The 25,312-nt window shown below is 44.3% G+C and overlaps 1 protein-coding gene across 1 annotated transcript in view; it reads right to left on the bottom strand.

Annotated features, from left to right (window-relative positions):
* Positions 1-25,312, bottom strand: part of myo7aa (myosin VIIAa) — a 486,672-nt gene that overhangs the window by 116,495 nt on the left and 344,865 nt on the right. The window contains exons 5-11 of the mRNA XM_041198962.1: positions 20,819-21,003; positions 16,743-16,864; positions 14,783-14,925; positions 8,356-8,469; positions 6,838-6,991; positions 4,936-5,012; positions 2,996-3,115 (exon numbers count right to left, since the gene is read on the bottom strand). Of these exons, the coding sequence (XP_041054896.1) occupies positions 2,996-3,115; positions 4,936-5,012; positions 6,838-6,991; positions 8,356-8,469; positions 14,783-14,925; positions 16,743-16,864; positions 20,819-21,003 (915 nt within the window). The remainder of the gene's footprint in view (positions 1-2,995; positions 3,116-4,935; positions 5,013-6,837; positions 6,992-8,355; positions 8,470-14,782; positions 14,926-16,742; positions 16,865-20,818; positions 21,004-25,312) is intronic.

The raw sequence follows: 25,312 nt of genomic DNA, 5'->3' as shown, positions 1-25,312 counted from the left end.
CATTTCTCTATAGACCTTCCCAAGGTACAGCAGGCAAATCAGGATATCCCCATGGAACCTCTACCAAGACTCCTGGGCTGTTAGGCTGGTAATTTATAAACAAAAAGGGATCAAGTGATTCAGAGATCTAGCGTAATGCTTTAGGGACCTGGGTTCAAATCCCCCATGGCAGATGGTGGAATTTGAATCTAATAATTAAAAGTCTAATGATGACCACGAAACCCTTGTTGATTGTTGCTTCCTTTTAGGGAAGGAAATCTGCCATCCTTACCTAGTCTGGCCTACATGTGACCCCAGACCCACAGCAATGTGGTGACTCCTAATGCTCTCTGAAATCACCTTCTCAAGGGGCAATTAAGGATGAGCAATAAATTCTGGCCTTGCCAGCAATGCCCACATCCCATGAATGGATTTTTAAAAATGAGTTCCAATCAAAGATTCCTGAAATGTTAACTGTTTCTCTCTCCACAGCTGCCACCGGACCTGCTGAGTATTTCCAGCATTTTCTGCTTTGATTTTGGTTTTCCAACATCTGCAGTATTTTATCCCACCAATAAACAACTCATTATCCGGGCGCTAGATATTTGAATACACATTTAAAAATAAACGCTAAAGCGTTAAGCTCTGCTCTTGCTGTCGTTCCTCCTGTAGCCCACCACCAATTCCCTTGTTTAAGCTTATTTTGTACATAAACATTCATTTCAGCCCCTTCCAACCCTTAGATCAAGTGGGATTTCTCCAAAAGTCCTGTGTCTGCAACAAATGTGCAAAGGTCAGACCTAGTATCAATTAGTCTGTTTGCTATCTAAGATGCTTCTATACATGGAGGTTGGATAGAATTCCTTGAGCAGGATACGTGCGTGCGTGGGTGTGCGTTCTATCAGAAATTGTGTCCCTTAAGAATTTAGATAAAAGCAAAAAAAACTGCGGATGCTGGAAATCTGAAGCTAAAACTAAAATAGCTGGAAAAACTCAGCAGGTCTGTGGAGAGGAACACAGTTAACATTTTGAGTCCGTCTGACTCTTCATCAGAAGATATTCTGATCAGGAGTCATACGGACTCGAAATGTTAACTGTTCCTCTCTGCAGATGCTGCCAGACCTGCTGAGTTTTTCCAGCTATTTGTGTTTTTGTGCCTCTTAAGAACTTGCTGTTTGAAGCTGCAGGAATGACCAAACATTTTAAAAACAGGCAATCCAGCTTGGATGGGGCATACAATTTGTCATTAAGTATAGAAGAGGTTTGCATGGGATAAGGACAAATAGTGGTGGTGGGGGGGGGGGGGGGGGGTGTCATCAAAGAATTGGTGTAATTTGACCTTTCTTTCAAAGTGCCAGCACAGAGAGGATGGACCAAGTGGCCTCCCTTCTGTGCTGTCATTTTTGAGTACCTTGACTATTTTTCTGCTTCAGTATATATTTTTTTTAAATAAATATGAACAGCAGTTTTCGCCTGTAGGCGATGGCGTTTAATGAGAGGGTAGGTGACCTGATGTGACAGGAAAACCAGTTGGGCATCCTGTGGCAATTATAAAGAGTGGTTGGTTGATGTGGGGCTGCAATTGTTATAACTTGGAATGCTAATTCAAACAAGGCAGAGAATAAACAATGCAGGTTTCTGTTCATAGGAAATGCGATCTAATTGTCAAAATGACTTTTTTTTAGATATTAATGCAAACAAAGGTATTTAAAGGCTAGATATTTGAAAACACATTTAAAAACAAACGTTAAAGCATTGAGCTCTGCTCTTGTTCCTCCTATAACCCGCCTCCAATTCCCTTGTTTAAGCTTATTTTGTATATAAACATCCTTTTCAGCCCCTTCCAACCCTTAGCTTCCACTTATCCATGGCAGAAATGTGAATTTAAAGGAAAGCAGATAAGAAGTTGTTTATTGGTGGAAAGTCTAGTGGAATAAAATACTGCAGATGCTGGAAAACCAAAATCTAAATAGAAAGTGCTAGAAATACTCAGTAGGTCCAGTGGCAGCTGTGGAGGGAGGAACAGTTAACATTTCAGGAATCTTTGATCTAGACTCATTTTTAAAAATTCGTTCATGGCATGTGGGCATTGCTGGCTAGGCCAGAATTTATTGCTTATCCTTACTTGCCCTTGGAGGTGGTGATTTCAGAGGGCAGTTAAGAGTCAACCACATTGCTGTGGGTCTGGAGTCACATGTAGGCCAGACCAGGTAAGGATGGCAGATTTCCTTCTCTAAAAGGAAACAACAGTCAACAATGGTTTCATGGTCATCATTAGGCTTTTAATTATTAGATTCAAATTCCACCATCTGCCATGGAGCATTACACTAGATCTCTGAATCACAAGTCCTGTGACAGTACCACGTACATCACCGCCTGTCCTGCTGTGTATTTCTAGAATTTTCCGTTTTTAATTTCAATTTTCCAGTCCGTCAAACGCCCAAATTTTGTGACCGACGTTGCTGCATTTATTTTGTGCCGAGGGTAATGAACTGTATCAAAGACACATTAGAACATGGAGGGGCTCTCCTGACCAACACAGCCCCATGTTGTCCTGACACCAACCGCACTGAAAATGGTTAAAGCAGCCATGCCTTCGTGGAAAGATTAAAAATGAAGTGTTTGTCAAAGCTGACAAATATTTGGGGGGGGGGATGGGGGGGGGGCGGGTGGGGGGTTCGTCAAAGAGTTGGCATAATTTGACCACTCTTTCAATGCGCCAGTACAGAGAAGTTGGGTCAAGTGGCCTCCCTTCTGTGCTGTCATTTTTGAGTATCTTGCCTATTTTACTGCTTCAGTATATTATTTTGTTTAAATAAATATGAACAGCAGTTTTCGCCTGTAGGCGATGGCATTTAGTGAGAGGGTAGGTGACCTGATATAACAGGAAAACTAGCTAGGCATCCTGTGTGAATTTCTGCTTCTCACTCTCCTCTTCAGATTAAAAAAAAACCCTCCAAAAAGCACTAATTGCAGAGAGAAAATCTCTGAGATTAACACAGCAAGGAACTCCCACCTTCACAAAGGCATCTCGAACATCCAGAGCTTGGTCCATGTTAAGAGGGGTGGAGACAGTCTCCCCTCGTGTTATAATGGTTCGGCTGGTGAGGCAGTTCTGCAGGTCCAAACAGTCAACCTGAAGGAAGATACAAGGTAATCCAGAGATTTAGAAGGGACTTAAGTGGATTTAATTTGTTTTACTGTTGACCTCAAAAGCATAAACGAGACTCCAACTGTCCAAAACAATGGCTCTTGGTGGTGAAAGGCTCGCACTGGTACGCCCTTCAACTGAGGATGAGGGCGGGGAAGAATGATTCCTAAATAGATAAATGCAAGTATAATTATTAATAGTTTTCAGCCATGGCTTAGTTAGGAGAACAGTCACCTCAGAATCAGAAGCGTTGAGGGTTCGAATCCCATGCCACAGATATTAGGCCAGACATCTAGACAGACACTCCCAGGGCAGTACTGAGGGACTGCTGTGCTGTCAGAAGTGCCATCTTTTGAAGGAGACAGTAAACGGAGGCCTGCCTGCCCTCTCAGGTGGGAATGAAAGATCCTGAGGCACAATCCAAGAGGAAAGCTGGGCTCTCCGCAGTGCCCTGGCTAATAATTATCCCTCAAATCGCCATCAGGAAAAATATTATTTGCCACTTTCACATTGGGAGCTTGCTGTGCACAAATAGGCTGCTGCACTTCCTAAGGGGGTGGGGGGTGGGAAAAAAAGGGAAAGACTTGGATTTTTTTTAAAACATATATGCACCGTGCCTTTCACAACACTAGAATGTCCCAAAGCCCTTTACTAGCAATGGATTAATTTTGAAGTGTCGGCGCTACTGTAATATGGGAAACGCAGCAGCTCACTTGTACACAGCAAGCTCCCACAAAACAGCAATGTCATAATGCCCAGATAACCTGTTTTGTGATGATGTGGTTTGATCCTATGAGTAGCCAGATTTAAAAAATCAGTGAGAAAAATGACAAAAAGAAATACTATACTGAACCATTTAATTATTTCATTAGTCAGTTTCATTGTACATTAAATATTAGTTGATTCGAAAATAAATTTTGAAAGCTGGTGGCTGAGCACTCGGGAAAAGAACCCGACTTGTAGAGTCTTCCTGAACCAGAGTAATTGGCAAACCCTGGAACTGAGGACATGGTCAGAGCTTCTGGCCATATTCAGGCAAACTGAATCTTGAACTAGGGTTTAAAACAATGATTTCAAACGCAAGCACATGGTCACATCACATTATAGGAAGGATGTGATTGCACTAGAGAGAGTGCAGAGGAGATTTACCAGGATGTTGCCTGGGCTGGAGAGTTTTAGTTATGAGGAGAGATTGGATAGACAGGGGTTATTTCCCCTGGAGCAGAGGAGATTGAGGGGGGACATGATTGAGGCGTATAAAATTAAGAGGGGCATAGATAGGGTAGACAGGAAGGAACTTTTCCCCTTGGTGGAGGGATCAATAACCAGGGGGCATGGATTTAAGGTAAGGGGTAGGAGGTTTAGAAGGGATGTGAGGAAGAATTTTTTCACCCAGAGGGTGGTGGGAATCTGGAACTCACTGCCTGAAAGGGTGGTAGGGACAGAAGGCCTCATAACTTTTAAAAAGTATTTGGATGTGCACTTGCGATGCCATGGCACACAAGGTTATGGGCCTAGTGCTGGAAAATGGGATTAGAATAGTTAGGTACTTGTCTGGCCGGTGCAGACTCGATGGGCCGAAGGGCCTTTTTCTGTGCTGTGGACCTCTATAACTCTATGACTTGCATTCAAAATTCTCCCATCTTTCTGCAGTGGTTCGAACAATCCTGCCCGGAATGTGTTGATATTACTAACGGAAGCAAGAAGAATGTAGGTATTTGGTATCAGTATGAAGCCACGTGGGTCTTATTGATCACTGGACACAGACACACCGATATTGTGGTAAAGTGGTTAAACATATTCACCTCAAGGAGAACAGCAGCAGTCGTCAGTTGTGTGGAGTAGACGACCTCACATGAATCCAGATTGTCATACACTCGAGCTGAAGGATCAGCAGGATAAATAAAAGCAAATTATCTCAATTGCAATTTGAATAAAACAGCTATTATCCGTGCTCATTATACTGGAGGCAAAACATTGGGATCCCCGCTGCGTTCTAATTATACGGTGCCAGCAGTAGCAGCTTGAATTACACTGACAATATTACGCACATATACAAACGTACACACAAGTGCTTCTAGTGACATGAGAGCCATCGGAAGGAGATAACCAACTACCCCCTCCCATGTCACCAGCCACTTTTTCTAAACAGCAAGAACACCCAGATATCAGGGTTGGGAAGGGAACCAGACACAGGTCAGGAGTGTGATGGAACACTCTCCACTTGCCTGAATGAGTGCAGCTCCAACAACACTCAAGGAGCTCAACACCATCCAGGACAAAGCAACCCGTTTGATTGGCACCTCATCCACCACCTTCAACACTCACTCCCTCCACACCACTGACGCACAATGTGTACCATCTACATGATGCACTGCAGGAATTCACCAAGGCTCCTTCCAAACTCACAACCTCTACCACCTATGGGAACACCAACATCTGGAAGTTCCCCTCCAAACCACACACCATCCTGAATTGGAAATATATTGCCGTTCCTTCACTGTCACTGGGTCAAAATCCTGGTATTCCTTTTCCAACAGTACTCTGGACTGCAGCGGCTCAAGGCGGCAGCTCACCACCACCTTCTGAAGGGCAATTAGCGATGGGCAATAAATGCTGGCCCTGCAAATGACACTCACATCTCATGAAAGAATAAAAAAAAAAGTCTCATCTCAGTTGTCCGCCTGAGCTTGGGGGAATGGGAGAGGGAACGTGTTCATCTCCAAATGTGACAGTAATAGGAAATTAGACTCTTGGGCAATGGATGAGCTAAGCCTGGACTTGTCTGTGGTACCCCAACAAATTTCTCATAAGCAAGTCAATGTCAATGTTTAAATTTAAAATGTTTGCTTTTACTTGTACTTTGCATGTCTCTAAGATGCCTTCATGTGTCACCTGTTAGCTGTGGCTTAGTGGGTAACACATCACACTTGAGTCAGCAGGTTGTGGGTTCAAGTTCCACACCAGAAACTTGAGCACCAGAATAAGGGGGCCACTTGCATCCCAGTGATGAGGGAGTGCCGCTTTGCTGAAGGTGCCATCCTTCGAATGAGACAGTATTGCCCCGTCTCCCTATCAGCTGGACTTAAAAAGATCCCATTGCAGTATTGCAAAGAGGGAGTTCTCATCAATGCTAATGTCTTAACCAATAACTAAAAAAAAAAACAGGTCATTTGGTCTTTATCATGTTGTTGTATGTGGGAGCTTGCTGTGCACAAATTGGCTGCTGCCTTTTCGACATTACGACAGTGAGCACACATCAGAAGTACATCATTGGCCATCAAGCATTTTAGAAAGTCCCAAGGTTACAAAAAGTGCTGCAGAAATGCAAGAGCTTCCTTCAAAGTGCTTTGTAGCCAAGATTGTTCACTCATCTAGACAATTACAGCAACGGTACAAGGGGCAAGGGTCAGTTAGCCTGTTTTAAATGTTGCTCAAGGGAAGAATGTTGGCCAGGAACATGGGACAACTCACTATACTTCTTCAAAAAGATCCATGGCATCTTCCATCCCAACATGAACTGACTGACACGACCTTTATCTAATCACCCATTTGAAAGATGGCACTTCCATCGATACAGCCCTCCCTCATTAATACACTGAGAACGTGATGCAGCAATTGGCCGCTTGAGGTACAAGATGTCCCCACCATTAATCTTGTATTTCTAGCTTTCCCTCCATTACAAAGCAGGTCATCTCCAGACTTACGTTCATAAGCCAGGTTGCCCATGTGTAGAATTGCAGCCATCAGTTTGGAGATCTCCCAGTTCTCAGTGTCAGTGAACATGAGGACCTTCATGGCGGAGCGAATGTTGGCGTACTCTTTGTTGTCATCACGGCCGTCACAGAAGGTGCACCGCCCCTGGAATAAACGATACAATGTGGTACCAGCTACAGACAGACATGGGTGTACGGGGTACACATGGGAGAGTGAATAAAGTCAGGGGCCCTTGTGTACCAATGCAAAAAACAAAAAAAAGAGGGCCACGTCAGTGTAGTGGAAATCTGTGACATCTTTCACGAAAAAGGGGTCAAAGAGCTGTTGTGAGTGGCAAGGGGGTGAGGTGAAGAAGTGAAGAGATATTCAGTGTTTATAGAACCCGATGGGTAGATGGAGATACAGGTCAGACCTGCCCTAATTTAATGCGGGCACAGGCTTGAGAAGCTAAATAGCCTCCTCCAAGAAATTGGTCTGGGGTTTCATGGAGTTGTAGAGGCTCCAAAATGGCAGACAGGACTCTGAGCCAGAAGTCCCCCTCCTAGCTCGAACAACCTATTTTCAGCCATAGGGGAATGGGGCCGGGGTGCGAATCACACAGGGGAGGAACATGAAGTCAGCAGGTTCATTTGAATGAGCGCAGGACTCAAACAGACTTTTCTCACTGCAGCATGGGCCTTAAAAGTTCATAGCTCTCACACTGCAGGTTAAGGGTGCTTGTAAACGCCCTTGAAGGGCAGATAAGGTCCGTAAAACTGTCAAGCTATGAAGTTCTTTAAGTAGCCAGCTCCTTTAAAATAGACAACCTGTGTCTGTGGGCTGAAAAAAAAAAATCTGTTCTAGCAGTTACAATAGCTGTTTGTTGATATTACCCCAAGGACTATCGTTATGTCATTATTAATACTTGGCTGCTTTCTATACCTATCATTATTCAGTAGGGGGTCCTAAGTCTACAGTTTAACAGCTCAAAAAGTTTATTAAAGGGTTATCTGTTTTGATTATAAAACCAAACAGAATTATATTCTTAAGAAATTAAGTACTTGAGGGATTTAGTTGTTTTGAATGGGCTTTCCTGAATGGAAGTGTATACTATAATGGCAACAGGTTGACAGCCATAAAAAGATCTCATGGCACAATTTCAAAGAGCAGAAGAGTTATCATTAACATCCTGACTTAATTTTCATCCTTCAAGCAACTTCAGTGAAGCAGATTATCTGGGTCATTATCATGTTACTGCTTGTGAGGTCTTGCTGTGCACAAATTGGCAGCTGCGCTTCCTACATTACAACAGTGACTATACTTCATGGGCTGCAAAATTGTTTTGGGCTCTCTTTAGGTTGTCAGAGGCACTATATAGATGCAACTTTTTCTACAAAGCCATAAATCACCTTCATTGCTTACACCTGCTCCCTCTCAAGATCGATGCACGTAATGTGTTCACAGTTCTCAACTCATCACCAACGTCCTCTCCCACCCCACCACAATCCAATCAGTCCTTCGGGTCTCACCATAGTTAAGTAGGTGTAATCTGTAGCTTTCCCCAGGCCCAGTGCCTTCTTCTGGTCGAGACTCATTCCCATCAACATACAGTAGAAGATGTGATAGTTCCTCTCCCCATCAGCCTGCAGCAACAAGAAAAAAAAAGAGGGAAAAAAAATGCAACCAGAGAAGGATGCAAGATTAATGGAACGGTAGGTCAACTTGTAAATGTTCACTTGAGTTCAGATCCTTTAACTGAATATTAATTCATTTTGTGGCCCATTGACAAAAACAAAAGCCACATTTATACATTTCTGCTCATCTCCCATACCAAGGGCCAGAGTTTTGCTAACAAGGTGCACAACTCGGGTCCGACCCCATGTTCTTTCCACGTTCCTAAATTTCCTGGCTCGGCAGACCCATCTCAATTCATAGCGGGCCCCATTACATGTGATTTTCGGCTCTGGGGAGGTGAGGGTATGACTGGGCCAGGCCTGCTGCCTCTGGAGGCAGTCCAGAGGTGGCCATGGAGGCAGGTGAGTGCCAAGGTGGCCTGGATAGTAGGCCTGCCTCGGTTATAATGAGACTTCAGCCTAGTTTTATAAAAGGCTGTTGGACCCTCTAGCTCTTATCACCCCACCCAACATGTCCATTCCATGCCACCTCACACCCATACCCCACCCTCCCATGCCACCTTCACAGCCACTCACCATCTACTATGGGCAGAGTTCAGGAGCCATGCGGAGATGAAAAAAGTATTTTTATAAAAATCTAAGAGTTCTCACTCATACACATTTGACACAGAAAAAAACTTCGTTCATGAAACCCAGAGGTTTTAAATCTCCACTAGTAGTCAGTCTGTTTAAAAAAAAGACCTCTATTCAATAACCACATCACAGGCTGCTAATCCTTTAATACTCTCTTACAACTGTCAAAATGTGACCTCAGCTGCCTAAGAGTTTTTTTGAAATTCAGCCAAGCATTCATAATGGGCTCAGCTATATTAAAAGCCCTTGTCAAATGTCAACAATGAAGTCAATGTCAGGTGGTCATAGTTCTGGATTATCTCAGCTGCTGTGGTTAGAATTTGTCATAGCTGTCAAAGTGTGAGCAGGGTTTTCAGAGCAGATTGTTGAATGTGGATTGGCCTGAAGGTCCAAATAAGTTGGAAGCTCTGAATAAAAAGGTTTTTTTTCAGTTTGTAGTTGCAGATCATCAACTAGGCAGGGAAAAACCTCAAGGAAGAGCTGCGTAATTGTAATAACAGTGAATTAACATAGCCTGGTGTAGGTATGCACTTTACTGAATGCCCTCTTCACTTGTTTTTAAGTGTTTTAGACAGGTTCTGTATACCACAATACAGTTAATGTCTGACGTGCTGGATACAAGGCTCATAATATAGACATAATATAATTATGAAGAGGTTGCAAGCTGCAGGGTTATTTTTTCACCTTGTTTCTGTAATCACTAGTCACAATTGGTGCAAATGATCTCATTCATGCAGATACAAACATACACACAATGACCGAGAGGAAAAGACCAGTGGTCCAGCCAGCCTGCCCCGTACAATTGACACCTCATTTAACACAATGACCCAGATTCTGTGGTCCCAAAAGCAGTGATCGCTGAGCAGTCTGCTGCTACCAAGGGCCACAACAGCACCGCAACCTCACTGCGACTTCCAATGAGTCCGGAAGGTGAAATCCGGAATTTGCGGTGTGTCTGAACAGATTCCAGAGCAATCCAAACTGGTGTTATCGCCGGGACCTGTCATTTTGGACCTGGGCTGACTGTAAATCACAACTTGTGTTGTGTTCTTTTTTTAAAAGAGTTAGTCCTAACAGGAGCAAGGCCCCATCAGAAGCTCAACTTTTCGTACCGACAAGGGGGCTAAAAGATTCCTGTTCCTCCAGCTCTTCTCCCTCCCACCCCTTGGCTCCTCCGGCTCCACTGCCCAGCGCCCTTGGCTCCTCTCCCTCAACTCCTGGCACCCACCACCCTCCCTGCCCCACGCCAGCTCCTCTCCCCCCACACACAGTCCCGTTGATCGCCCCCAATCCCCTGCTCCTCTACCACTGCCCCACCCCACAGACTCCTAATCCGGAGAGCCTGGGAGAATGTGAGAGCCAGAGAGTGAAAGCAGGCGGTGCAGAAAATGGTTCATCGTTGTTTATACGCTAAGGTGAATTTGGACCCACATGTTGGCCAACATCAACCATTCCATCAGATTGTGGCTGATCCAGATTTCTCAAAGCCTGGTTTTGGCAGGTACACTTGCTTTATTTTCACAGTAAAAAGGTACTCAAAACAGCAACTTTGATCAAAAGGATTTAAGATAGAATGGACTTTCTAAAACAATTCAGTTTTCTGATACTTCAAAAGGATTAGTGCCTTCTGGCTGTTAACCCAGTGATAGCTCTTGCTATTCTCCATTTAGTTCAACTTTGTTCCGTATTGCTGATCTCGCACATCGTTGTGTGTGTTTATCGGTGGCGTTTGTACTTTTCGCTCTAACTCAAAGTGGCACATTTCTCTAGAAGACCCTCTACTTTTAGCAGGAGCTTCTTCATAAAGGAACCTGACCAAATGCATCAAATATTCCCCGAATCACAAAAACTCTTCTAAAATTCGTTCACGTCCATACGCCCAGGCCTGCCTGAAACCCTGCTGAAAATACATCAACATAACAATCCAACCTGAACACAAACATTGCTGGGCCTCAAGGGGGTGGGTGTGACTTCTTCCAATGACGCCACCGGGGGCTCAGCTTTGGCAGCACGGACCTTACCGCTCAGACGCTGCACTGCTTTCGCTGCTGGACAAGCGCTGCAGCCAAGAGAGCAAGCTCCAGCTGCAGCCTACCAGAAACGTAGGGTTGTACTTAAAGCAGTCAGCAGCGAATGTTGCTGCTTCACTGCTGACTGCAAGATCAGTGCCAGAATGTAGAATGCCCATCCCACCTGGAACCATGCAACCTCCTAGGTGAAGTGAAAAACCAGATTTATTTATTTATTTATTTTTTTTTTTAAAAGAGTCCGATTTGGGAACAGAAAAACTGGGAAATTCTTCCCCTTTAGGCAAAACTGGTCCAAGAGAGCAGTCTAGCTCTGACAAGTCTACACAGTACCTATCCTTTGTATAATATGACCTCCATCTCAGACAGAAACAAGTCCAGCCCGTGCATGAAGGAATTCAGTGGATTTGTGCCCACTGCCAGCCCATCCAAGGGGTTTATTATTCTCTAGGTAAAGCACCACCTCTTGACATGGATCTGGCCTTATGCAACTTGAGGTTTTCACCCCAGTTTTACCCTAGTCTGTTCAATTGGAATAAACCTTCTGTACAAAACACAATTATTCCTTTTATCATCTTATAAACTGTGATCTACACTTCTCTAAAGTGCACAGTCCCAGTGCTCTTAACCAATGTATCTAACTATTAACGATTCCAGAATTTTCTTAAATCACCATTGCCAGGATACTGGACTTTACTAGGACTCTGCTTTTCTAATCCTTATGGGACAAAAAATAAAAAAACTCTTTAAAACGGGTCTTTTTCCTGAATGGCAGGCAGTAACTAGTGGGGTACCACAGGGATCGGTGCTGGGACCCCAGGTATTCACAATATATATTAATGATTTGGATGAGGGAATTAAATGTAATATCTCCAAATTTGCAGATGACACAAAGCTGGGTGGGAGGGTGAGCTGTGAGGAGGATGCAGAGATGCTTCAGTTTGATTTGGACAAGCTGAGTGAGTGGGCAAATGCAGTATAACGTGGATAAATGTGAGGTTATCCATTTTGGTAGCAAAAACAGGAAGGCAGATTATTATCTGAATGGCTGTAAATTGAGAGAGGGAAATGTACAACCAGACCTGGGTGTCCTTGTACACCAGTCGCTGAAGGTAAGCATGCAGGTGCAGCAGGCGGTAAAGAAGGCAAATGGTATGTTGGCCTTCATAGCGAGAGGATTCGAGTACAGGAACAGGGATGTCTTGCTGCAATTGTATTGGTCCTTGGTAAGACCACACCTGGAATATTGTGTGCAGTTTTGGTCTCCTTGTCTGAGGAAGGATGTTCTTGCTATAGAGGGAGTGCAGCGAAGGTTTACCCGACTGATTCCTGGGATAGCGGGACTGACATATGAGGAGAGATTGAGTCGATTAGGATTATATTTGCTGGAGTTCAGAAGAATGAGGGGGGGGATCTCACGGAAACCTATAAACTTCTAACAGGACTCGACAGGGTAGATGCAGGAAGGATGTTCCCGATTGTGGGGGAGTCCAGAATCAGGGGTAACAGTCTGAGAATAGGGGGTAGACCATTTAGGACTGAGATTAGGAGAAATTTCTTCACCCAGAGTGGTGAGCCTATGGAATTCGTTACCACAGAAAGTAGTTGAGACCAAAACATGGTATGCTTTCAAGGAGTTAGATATAGTTCTTGGGCAAAAGGGATCAAAGGGTATGGGGAGAAAGCGTGAGCAGGCTATTGAGTTGGATGATCAGCCATGATCATAATGAATGGTGGAGCAGGCTCAAAGGGCCAAATGGCCTACTCCTGCTCCTAGTTTCCATGTTTCTAAAATGAATTCAGGGCAAAACTATTGACAATATTGTCTATGCCACCCTGCGGTGAAATGCTCCAGACTGAGAAAACATCTCTTGCGCAGTTTCTCCAAAATAAACCTCGCTAAGCCAAGAGACAAAAACAAACGCCATTAAGAGAAACAACCAAGATAAAATAGGCCAGTGAAGGAAACCCAATGCTTTCGTTTAAGACGACTTCATAAAGAGGTGCGAGAGAGGGAGGGAGCAGCAAAACTTCGAAAAAAGGCACGAGAGAGAGAGAGAGGAGACGATGATTGGTGAGTGACAGGTAAGTAAACACTAAGTTTAAGCTACATCAGTGCAGCTTGGCCACATTGAATGTGCATCTTGCTGGACGTGGGAAACCGTGCAGGCACAAAGTGTCCTCGATGACAACATCTGCAGGAAGTATCACCAGCTGCAGAAACTTGAGCTCTGGGCAGCAGCTGGAGTCACTGTGGTGCATCCGCAAGGCTGAGTATTACGTGGATAGCATATATAGAGAGATGGTCACACCACAGCTAAAAAGTACACATTCGCAGTGGGAATGGGTGACCGCTAAAGTATCTAAGAGAAAGAGGCAGGTAGTGCAGGAATCCCGAGGCTATCTCACTCTTTAGCCGCTTTTCCATTTTGGACAGTGGGAGTGAGATGGTTCCGCAGAGGACTGTAGCAAGAGCCACGTTTGTGGCACCACAGGCGGCTCAGCTGCACAAGAGGGGAAGAGAAAGAGTGGAAGTTCAATGGCGGTAAGGGATTCCATAGTTAGAGGAGCAGATAGGCATCTCCGCGGCCATAGAAGTGACTCCAGGATGGTATGTTGCCTCCCTGGTGCCAGGGTCAAGGATGTCAGAGCGGCTACAGGACATTCTTTTGTGGGAGGGAGAGCAGCCAGAAGTTATGGTCCACACTGGGACCAATGCCACAAAGAGGAAAAGGGATGAGGTCCTGAAAGCAGATTAAGAGTCTTTGAATATCTTTAAAGGCAGAAGTAGATAATTCTTGATAAGCAAGGGGGTGAAAGGTTATTGGGGGTAGGCAGGAATGTGGAGTTGAGGTTAAAATTAGATCAGCCATAATCTCATGGAATGGCAGGACAGGCTCGAGGGGCTGTTAGCAAGGAGGACTTTGCAGCGTCGACAGGGCTGAGGTCGCCTTTATTGTTTCTGATGCCTAGGTTGATGCCGGATGGTCCGTCTGGTTTCATTCCTTTTGTGAGGCTTTGTAGCAGTTTGATACAACTGAGAGACTTGCTAGGCCATTTCAGAGGGCATTTAAGAGTCAACCATATTGCTTATGCCCTTTAGAACAGGACATTTCCTTCAAGGAAGGAAATCTTATCTGGTCTGGCCGACACAATTGTCATTGACTCTTAATTCCCTCCAAAATGGTCTAGTGAGCCACTCAGTTCAGGGGCAATTAGGGATGGACAACAAGTGCTGGCCTTGCCACTGATGCCCACATCCCACGAACAAAGAAATTTTTAAAAAGTGAAGCTTTCATTCGCTGGAGGTCTTATTTTTCTCCTCAAACTTTCAAACCTGCAATTAATTTTCTAAAAGCATCTTTTAGTTTTCTTGCAATTGTTTCAGATCTGTGCCCGTTCAAAATTTGTAATCATGCATACAAAGAGATTAATGCTCTGGTCTGAATTACAAGGAGAGCGTGTTTCATAAAATATAGAAAGTCTTACATCCCTTTATAAACCTGGAAATGGTCAGTACAGATAAAGGAAAATGAAAACTGTTGGTAAAAACAAAAATTCCTATTCCTCCTTTTGCAACAGGCGCAAAAAGAAAGTCAAACGTTTTGCAACAAGAGTTAAGGTTCTTCAAAACACTCAAACGCTGCCTCCATGTTCATTACCTGCCGACAGACTCGAGATTTCTCCAGCAGGTATTGTTCAATCTTGGCTCCTTCGATAGCTCCTCGCTTATTAAAGTGAATGTCGATGTATTTCCCAAAACGACTGGAATTATCGTTCCGGATAGTTTTGGCATTCCCAAACGCTGGAGGAGAAGAATGCAAGGTGGTCAGGTCATGACAGTGCAGTGATCGACTTCTAAACTGCAGTGCAACACACACATGGGCACAGCAGGTTTCCTCTACACTGGGAAGACAGAACAAGATCAATGACTGCTTCGTTGTTCAGCCTCAAAAAGTCACCCTGCCCTTCCATTCGCCCGTGATATTAATTGGCTGCTCAACTTCCAATCTGACCACCCACGCTGTTCTAATGAAGCTCAACAGCAGCAGCACCTCATTTTTCACTGAGGCAATTTACAGCCTCGCTGGCTCAAAATCAAGTTCAACAATTGCACATCGTAAGCACCTCTCCCATTTTTTGAGTCAGGTGCTTTTTTTTTCAAAAATAAATCATTCGTGGGATGTGGGCTTCACTGGCTGGACCAGCATTTATTGCCCATCCCTTGTTGCCCTTGAGAAGATGGTGGTGAGCTGCCTTCTTGGACCACTACAGCCCGTGTGGTGTAAGTACACCCACAGTGCTGTTAGGGAGTTCCAGGATTCTGACCCAGCAACAGTGAAGGAACGGCGATGTATTTCCAAGTCAGGATGGTGAGTGACTTGGAAGGAAACTTCCAGGTGGGTGGTGTTCCCATCTATCTGCTGCCCTTGCCTTCTAGATGGTAGTGATTGTGGGTTTGGAAGGTGCTGTCTAAGGAGCCTTGGTGAATTCCTGCAGTGCATCTTGTAGGTAAATGGTTTTTCTGTTGCCATTTACACCTTTGAGACCATCTTTTACTTCTTTATTTGTTCCGTTACCAACCCCTTTTGCCTGCATCATCAGCTGTTGTGCCATTTAATCTCTCCTGCTTTCCACCTTATCGCAGACCTTCCATTTTGTTTTCCCTCCCCTCCACACTTACCCCCCCCCCACCCCCACCCCATTCTCTCTCTCTAACTTTTCCCAGTTTTGAGGAGAGGTCATCAACCTGAAACATTAACTCTGTTTCTCTCCCCACAGATGCCATCAGGCCTGAGTGTTCCCAGAATTTTCTGTTTACAAAATCACAGGTTGCAGATATTCTAAAACTAACAACCTCAATTGTTAGGTTTCGACGCACACAAAAGCTCAAAACAGGAGGGATATACTCTAAGTAAAAGTCCACCACAATACATGTCTTAAATCACTAGGATGTATATCATTAGGCTCTAGGCCTGATTAGGAAATATGTTGGGAGAGAGTCTTGGACAGTTATCATCTTCGTGGCTTCATTACTCTACCCAACACTGTTTTATCTTAGCTCACACCAAGTCCCATTCACGCTTCAATCCTGGACTGACATACATTGGCTCCTGGTCCAGCAATGCCCGATTTTCAAAATTCTCACCCAGAGATCAAAATCCCACCATGGCCTCACCTCTCCCACGTCCATAACCTCATCCAGCCCCACAACCCTCCATCCTCCTTCATTCTGGCCTTTTGCGCATCCAGATTACCTTCTGGTGCCTTCAGTTGTCTGGGCCCTAAGCTCTGGAATTCACTTCCTATACCTTGCCATTTCTTTACTTTTCTCTCCTTAAAACCTACCTGCCCTAATAACCCCTTATGAGGTTGCATCTTTTACTATGCTAAAGGCATTACACTTGTTGAACTGACAGAAAGGCAAAATATGTCAAAAGTAGATCAAGCGCACATACATTAAATGGTAGGGCTTCTATTTTTAGAGAATATTAAAATGTATACATTGTTCACAAATTTACTTTTCGTGCTTCCAGATCAAGTGCTGAGGTCTCGGGTGGATATAGCATGGCTAACAGAGCAAGATCTCAACTCAAGGTTACCGCAATTTCTCCAACTCACCTTCTAGAATGGGATTTGCCTCAAGTACTTGCTGTTCAATCCAGGAGTGCTGGCCACTAATAGCTGCCAGGAACTGTAGGATGAGTTTTGTGCTCTCTGTTTTTCCAGCGCCGGACTCTCCACTAAACATAAAAAGAACACCGGTTACACTTGCGTTCGAACATTGGCCCTTTAGCCAAGCTTGGGTAAAGGGCTCATAAAATCACAAGTTTATATTCCTCGACAACGCCAGTGCAAAAGTAACCAAGGAGTGAAGCTGCATCGGGGTTACTCAGAAGCACTTCATTATACCTTTTACACAGAGGGTGCACTCTTTTTATGTGACCCGTTTTCAATGATGTGTTGTATCCTGGACAGGTGTGGGGGATGGAGATTGGAGCAGGATCCTTGACACATGGTGATGGAGATTGGAATGGATTCAATCCCTGCCTATTTTTCCATCCCCCTGAATTCTGACCTACTTGAGAGCTGGCGCATATTTCTCCCTGGACCATGGGCTAGCCAGTTTAATCAAAATGCAGGAATTATACAATGGGGCTCCTACACTTATGAAATCCTTGTGACCACTGTTGCACATGATTCCTTGGTATCCAGCATTACAGGGAGAAAACATTCAAAAAAATCAGGTCCTGCCTTTCCTTAGCTCAAGATATTGATATTACATTATGAAAACTGGCTTAAAAACAAAAACAGGTATCTTTTTCTTATTAAAAATCTTTTGTACCGGCCAAGGCAGCCATTTTAACCATACTACTGGCAGATGTCAGTTTTATAACCACTTCCGGCTCAGACAAATTGTTCAAGGAACTTCCTGTCCTGAATTACGGATAGGCCAATATCGATCCAAAGCTGATCACACAGACATGGAACCCACTTAAACCGACGAGAGAGTAGTTAAGCCATACCACATCTCAAATGCATATCCTCTGACACAGAGGCAGGAATCAAAGATACCCCTCACTCAAAGCCAGATCAATGTTAATCTAGGAATGAATGACATATCACCTCACTTATTACTGCAGTCTAACCCCTAGGGTGAAAGTTGTTCAGGATCAGATGCATCTGGCCTGCTGCAATGAAACACTTATTTAGTGGAGGAGGCAAAAAAATTACTTTGGTTCAGAGAGAAATATGATTCGCAAAAGCTTAGGATGCAGGTACAGCAAGTAATTAGGAAAGCTAATAGAACATTATCATTTATTGCAAGGGGAATTGAATACAGGAGTAGGGAGGTTATGCTGAGACCAGATCTGGAGTATTGTGTACAGTATCGGTCTCCTTATTTAAGAATGTAAATACCTTGGAGCAGTTCAGGGAAGGTTTACTAGGTTATCACCTGGAATGGGCAGGTTGTCTTAAGAAAGGCTGGGCAAGTTAGGCTTGTATCCACTGGAGATTAGAAGAGTGTAATGACATTTCAGAGTGTGTGTGTCAAGCGGACCCAAATCCACAAGGGAAACTTGTTCGCGCTTTCACAACGGTTTTGCAATTTGTTTTTAATCACATGATGCGTGCACTGAATTCAGAGGTAATAAGTCCAGCAAGACCTTTAGAGGTTTTAAAAATTAAATAATTTATTAACAAAATATAAAGGATTTCAGGCACATACATAAGGCTACAATTACTTACTACCATAATAACTTCTAAAATTCCGAATTAACCTGACCCCAGTTACAATCTCTTTAAGGTAACGGTCCAGAATAGATATTAGATTTAAAATGGAAGCAACAAGTTAACACCATACCCACTTGACAGTGGAATTCCAAATGGCTTTTCCCCAACTTCAGTTTGGTTAGATAGCAGACTCATGCACACATGGTTGGAGGCTTCATTAAGGCTATTTCACACACTCCTGTCAGATCTTACATGTCCTCCTGACACAGCCTTTCATTCTCCTTTATATATGCCTCTCTCTTCTTAATATATAAATCCTATTGTTCCACATGTCTTTGAAACTGTATCTTCCTCATAATATAAAAAAGTTTCATGTTGCTAATATTGTTAGAAACCTTTGGGAAAAATAAACACATTCCTTAGTCTGTTTACAACTAGCCAGATAAGCAAGGCGTACATCCCTTTGAAATCCAAATCTTTTCATTTATCTAAACATGCAAATTCCCTTCACACCTTACATGCTAAGCCAGTATCCATGTTTTACTCACTAGCATGTCATGCACCTAGTTTCTTTTGATGATTCCAAACTTGCAGTCTACTTGACTCCAAATGCAACTAATCAAAGACAGACCCAACAGTACTTACCCCCATAAACCTACTTCACAATAAACCAGAAAAGTATGAAAATTATTATACTTTCATCACAATAACAATTGAAACATAAAATCCTGAGGGGTCTTGGCAGGGTGATGTGGAAAGGATGTTTCCTCTTGTGGGAGAATCTAGAATTAGGGGTCACTGTTTAAAAATAAGGAGTCACGCATATAAGGCAGAGAGGAGGAGAAGTTTTTTCTCTGAGGGCTGAGTGTCTTTGGAATTCTCTTCCTCAAAAGGTGGTTGAGGTAGAGTCTTTGAATATCTTTAAAGGCAGAAGTAGATAATTCTTGATAAGCAAGGGGGTGAAAGGTTATTGGGGGTAGGCAGGAATGTGGAGTTGAGGTTAAAATTAGATCAGCCATGATCTCATTGAATGGCAGGACAGGCTCGAGGGGCTGAGTGGCCTACTCCTGCTCCTGATTCGTATGTTTGTAGGTCTCCAAAGCTCCAGATACAAAGGCCAGGATTTTCACCTTGTCACGTGAGCACAGGAGCAGTCACAAAGTCAACCGCTGCTCACTGTAAAAGAGGGATCGGCCTGCTACAATGTTCCAGTGAAGCTCAACACAAACTGGAGGAACAGCACCTCATCTTCCAATTAGGCACTTTCCAGCCTTCCAGACTTAACATTGAGTTCAACAACTTCAGATCATGAACTCTCTCCTCCAACCCCACCCCCTTTCCGATCCCCCCCTTTCTTCTAAAACGTATTTCCATTCACTGTTTTATCTCTATCTTTTAGCTCATTTCGATCCCTTCCCTCCCACCTCAACCCCAGTAGGGCTATCTGTCCCTTGCTCGTCCTGCTTTCTACCCTTAATGCCATCATTAGCACATCCTCCAGCTCATATCACCACCGTCAACACCTCTTTGTCCTTTTGTCTATGACATCTTTGGCAATCTCTTCGTTGCCTCCACCTATCACTGGCCCTCTATCCAGCTCCACCTGTCCCAACCCCCCCTCAACTAGATTATATTTCACCTCATTTCAATTTTTCTTTAGTTCTGATGAAGAGTCATATGGATTTGAAATGTTAACTGTGTTCCTCTCCGCAGATGCTGTCAGACCTGCTGAGTTTTTCCAGCTATTTTGGTTTTTGTTTCAGATTTCCAGCATCCACAGTATTTTACTTTTATGTAAGTATTTCACAACCACCAGAAACCATATAACGGGTGCACTAAAAGGTTCAAGCTAGGATCTGTCTCCATGCTTGCTTCTACACACAGCTCTGTCCAACACCACACTGTTCCCAAGGTACAGGTTAAGTGTTCTCTTACATCACTGTGGGCAGCACTGCACTCAGTCCCAAATTAACCCTTGAAGTGCCAGGCCTTTATACAAGATTAAACTGGTTAAATCGCTGGTGTAACAATATAACTCAACCCACCAACCCCCACATCCCCAACACCGCCCCCAGCCCTGACACGACACCGACCACCCCTCCCCCATCTGATGTGAACCCCCTGACCCTAACCTCCCCGACCCCCACAACCTGACTACCCGCTGAAAACCGAACTGGCAGCTGGTCGCAAAAGAGGGGGTTGTGCCCTCTTCGCCTGTGTTCCCTGTGGATGGCCGCGCTGCAGTGTCATTGCTTCAGCCGGATCGGAAGTTCCACAAACACTAAGGGTGCCGAGTCCTTCACGGCCGGCGGTAATCACTCCGCTGACTGCAACATCTGGACCATTAACTCCGCTTCTCCCCCCCACAGCTGCTGCCAGACCCACACCGCGCATTCCCAGCATCCACAGTATTTTGTGCAACAGCCACAACAAGAATTCACCACCGTGTGGTCTTGACTCACCTTATGATGCAGCACTGGTCCTTGTTGTTGCGTTGCATGTTGAAATAGCAGTTGTCAGCGATGGCAAAGATGTGAGGCGGCATTTCTCCGATCTTCCGGTTCGTGTAATACCGGATCTGTTCAGCGGTGTAGATTGGCAGCAGCTGGTAGGGGTTCACTGCAACCAGGATGGAGCCAGTGTAGGTCTGAAAGGAGGGGACATTATAACAATGTAAGCAAGCCTCCTAACAGAAGCTCAGATATAGCCACATGGAAATGAAAAATATACACCATCATTGCCCGGGGCAGAGAAAAAAAACCAAAAGGACAGTGAATGGGCAAATCAAACCCCTGCTCACCCGTTCATAGGCACCCTAGCAAGGGAAGATGGTAATTTACCAGGTGACAGACTGGAGCAGGTCTGCTTTCCATGCAAAAAGTCCAGTATCTGTGCTAAACCCTGCTGCATTCACTCACTCCTGTACAGAATTCCTCTACACACAGGACATTTAGCTATTCCTGTTAAGCTGGCAATAGCAGCGGATTTTTACAAAGAAGTAGGCCATTCAGCCCATCCTTCCTCTTCTAACTTGATCGGTATAACTCTATTCCCTTCTCCCCTCATGTGCTTATCTAGCCTCTCCTTAAATGCGTCTGTATTTCTCTCAGCTACTCCCCATGGTAGAGAGTTCCACATTCTCACCATTCTGCAAAAGAAGTTCCTTCTGAATTTCCCCGTTTGATTTCTCGGTGACTCTATAAGAGACACAGGAGCAGAAATTAGGCCATTCGGCCCATCGAGTCTGCTCCGCCATTCAATCATGGCTGATAAGGTTCTCAATCCCATTATCCCGCCTTCTCCCCATAACCTTTGATCCCCTTACCAATCAAGAACCTATCTATCGCGGTCGACTCTCTTATATTGACGGCCTCTATCTAATTTCGTCTTCTCCACAGGGGAGGCACGCTCTGTGTGCATGCTCTATCAAAGCCTTTCATAATGTTAAAGTCACTCCTTAGCTTCACTATTCAAAAGAAAGCAAACAGCTTGCTCATTCTCTCCTGATGGACTTACAAAATTGATAGCAGAATTGAGAGGTTAAAACTTGTTTTCCCTCGCACCGTCTCCAGTGTCTATATCATTTTCCCTAATATGGTGACTAGAATTGTATGCAGTACTTCAGGTATAGCGGGGGAGATGGTGGCAGTGTTACTGGATGAGTAGTCCAGGGGCCCAGTCTAATGTTGTGCAGACATGGGGTTAAAATCCCACCGTGGCAGCTGGTGGAATTTAAATTTAATTAATAAATCTGGAATTGAAATAAAGTCTCAGTAATGCTGACCGTGAAACTATCATCGCTCATCGTCAAAAACCCATCTGCTTCACTAATGTCCTTTAGGGAAGGAAATCTGCTGTCCTTACCTGGTCTGGACTACATGTGACTCCAGACCCACAGCAACGTGGTTGACTCAATCTCTGACTCTATCCTCTGAAATGGCCTAGCAAGCCACTCAGGGCAATTAGGGATGGGCAACAAATGCCGGCCTTGCCAGCGATGCCCACATCCCATCAAAGAATGAAAAAGGACAAAGACGACATTTGATACAAGTTTAACATAAAATTTCCCTATGTCCAATTCTATCTCTTGAGAAATAAACCCTAGTTTGTTTTTATCATGACTTTACTGACCTGCTACCATACAGAAATGTACAACCTCCTTATTCCTCTTATCAGATATAATGCCTCACACGGCTTATCTGTGTTGAAATAAAGCGTTGATATAAACTGTGAACAGTGATTGGCCCTGATCCTCAAGGGACCACAGTTCCCACTTCATACATCTAAAATCATCTTCATGGTTTTCCAGTGAGGGTTATAGATTGATTCGGGGAGTGGGGACTTCTTGCTCAAATGTTCGAGTTGCCACTTCTGAGCAGCCGATAGGAAGCCAAGAAATTTTTAAACAAACGATTTACTGTCTACAATACTACAGGAGTTGTTTCGGAGAGCGTAAGAAATAGGAGGTGTAGGCCATTCATCAGCCCATCAAGCTTGTTCCAACGTTCAATAACAACATGGCTGACCTGATCGTGGTCCAACTCCACTCTCATGTCTGTCCCCCCCATAACCCTCAACTCTCCTGTCAATCAAAAATCTGTCCAACTTAGCCTTGATTATATTCAGTGACCTAGCTTCTACTGCTCTCTGGGGTAGAGAATTCCAAAGGTTAATAACCATCAGAAAAAAAATTCCACCTCACCTCCATCTTAAATGAGACCCCCCCACCCCCCTCATTCTGAAACTATATCCCCTAGTTCTAGATGCCCCCAAGAGGGAAAATATCCTCCCAGCCTCTACCCTGACAAGCCCCCTCAGATCTTATGTTTCAATAAGATATGAACATATGACTTAGGAGCAGGAGTAGGCCACTCGGCCCCTTGAGCCTGCTTCACCATTCAATGAGATGACGGTTGATCTAATTGTAACCTGAACTCCACATTCCCTCTTAACCCTATAACCTTTCACCCTTTGCTTATCAAGAATCTATCTATCTCTGCCTCAAGAAATATTCAAAGGCTCTCTTCCTTAGAAGGCAGTGGAAGCAGAGTTCCAAAGACTCACGACCCTCAGAAAAAAATTCTCCTCATCTGTCTTAAATGGGCGGCCCCTATTCTAGATTCTCCTGCAAGAGGGAACATTGTTTCCACATCCACCAGACCCCTCAGGGTCTTACACATTTTAATCAAGTCACCATTTACTCTTCTAAGCTCCAGCGGATACAAGCTTAGCCTATCCAATCTTTCCTCATAAGACAACCTGTCCATTCCAACTATTAGCCTAGTAAACCTTCTCTGAACTGTTTTCAATGCATTTAGATCCTTCCTTAAACAAGGAGACCAGTACTGTACACAGTACTCCAGATGTCCCCAATGCCCTTTTTAACCTCCATACTTTTGCACTCCATTCCCCTCACAATAAACGATAATGTTCTATTAACTTTCCTAATTACTTGCTGTACCTTCATACTAACCTTTTGCGATTCATGCAATAGGATGCCCAGGTCCCTCTGCATCTCAGAGCACTGTAATCTCTCACCATTTAGATAATACTACTATTTTATTCTTCCTACCTTAAATGGACAATTTCACATTTTCCCCATTTATACCCATTTACCAGATCTTTGCCCACTCACTTAAACTATCTGCATCCCTTTGCAGCCTCATGTCCTCTTCACAATTTACTTTCTTACATGTCTTTGTATCATCAGCTGGTTTAGCAAGCACACCTTGGGTCCCTTCATCCAAGTCATTTATATAAATTGTAAAAGGTTGAGGTCCCAGCATGAATTGCTGTGGTACACCACTCGTTACATCCTGCCGGCCAGAAAAAGGCCCATTTTTGCTCGTTTCCTGTTAACCAGCCAATCTTATTTCCATGCCAATGTGCTCATACCAGAAGCTTTTATATTCCACAATAACCTTTGATGTGGCACCATATCAAACGTCTTCTGGAAATCTAAGTACGGTACACCCACCATTTCCCGCTTATCCACAGCACACGTTGCTTCTTCAAAGAACTCCAATAAACTCCATTCCCCTAACAATAAAGTTCAATATTCCATTTGCCTTCCAGTTACTTGCTGTGCCTGCACGCTAACTTTTTTTTAGATTTATGTGCAAGGACACACAGAGCCCTCTGTAACACAGCATTTCCATGGGATGTGGGCATCACTGGCTGGGCCAGCATTTATTGCCCATCCCTAATTGCCCTTGAGGTGGTGGTAAGCTGCCTTCTTGAACCGCTGCAGTCCATGTGGTGTAGGTACACCCACAGTGCTGTTAGGGAGGGAGTTCCAAGATTTTGACCCAGCGACAGTGAAGGAACGGCGATATATTTCCAAGTCAGGATGGTGAGTGGTTTGGAGGGCAACTTCCAGGTGGTGCTGTTTCCAAGTATCTGCTGCCCTTGCCCTTCTAGGTGGTACTGGTCATGGGTTTGGAAGGTCTAAGGAACCTTGATGAGTTCCTGCAGCGTACCTTGTAGATGGTACACACTGCTGCCACTGTGCGATGGTGGTGGAGGGAGTGGATGTTTATTGCTGGGGTGCCAATTAAGCAGGCTGCTTTCTCCTGGATTGTGTCAAGCTTCTCGCATGTGGTTGGGGCTGCACTCATCCAGGCAACTGGAGAGTATTCCATCACACTCCTGACTTGTGTCTTATAGATGGTGGACAGACTTTGGGGAGGCAGGTGGTGAGCTACTTGCCACAGGATTCCTGGCCTCTCTGACCTGCTCCCGTAGCTACAGTATTTATGTGGCTCGTCCAGCTCAGTTTCTGGTCAATGGTAACCCCAAGGACTGCATACTGCAGTCTCTCTCCATTTAAATAATATTCTCTTTTTCTTTTCTTCCTACCAAAGTGGACAACCCCACATTTTCCCCACAGTATAACTCCATCTGCCAAATTTTCCTAATATATGATCCTCAACACCATGAGCTCTTACCTTGTGTCG

This window comes from Carcharodon carcharias, chromosome 11 (assembly GCF_017639515.1).
Source record: "Carcharodon carcharias isolate sCarCar2 chromosome 11, sCarCar2.pri, whole genome shotgun sequence".
NCBI classification, from domain to species: Eukaryota; Metazoa; Chordata; class Chondrichthyes; order Lamniformes; family Lamnidae; genus Carcharodon; species Carcharodon carcharias.
This window is presented reverse-complemented; position numbering and strand designations above follow the sequence as displayed.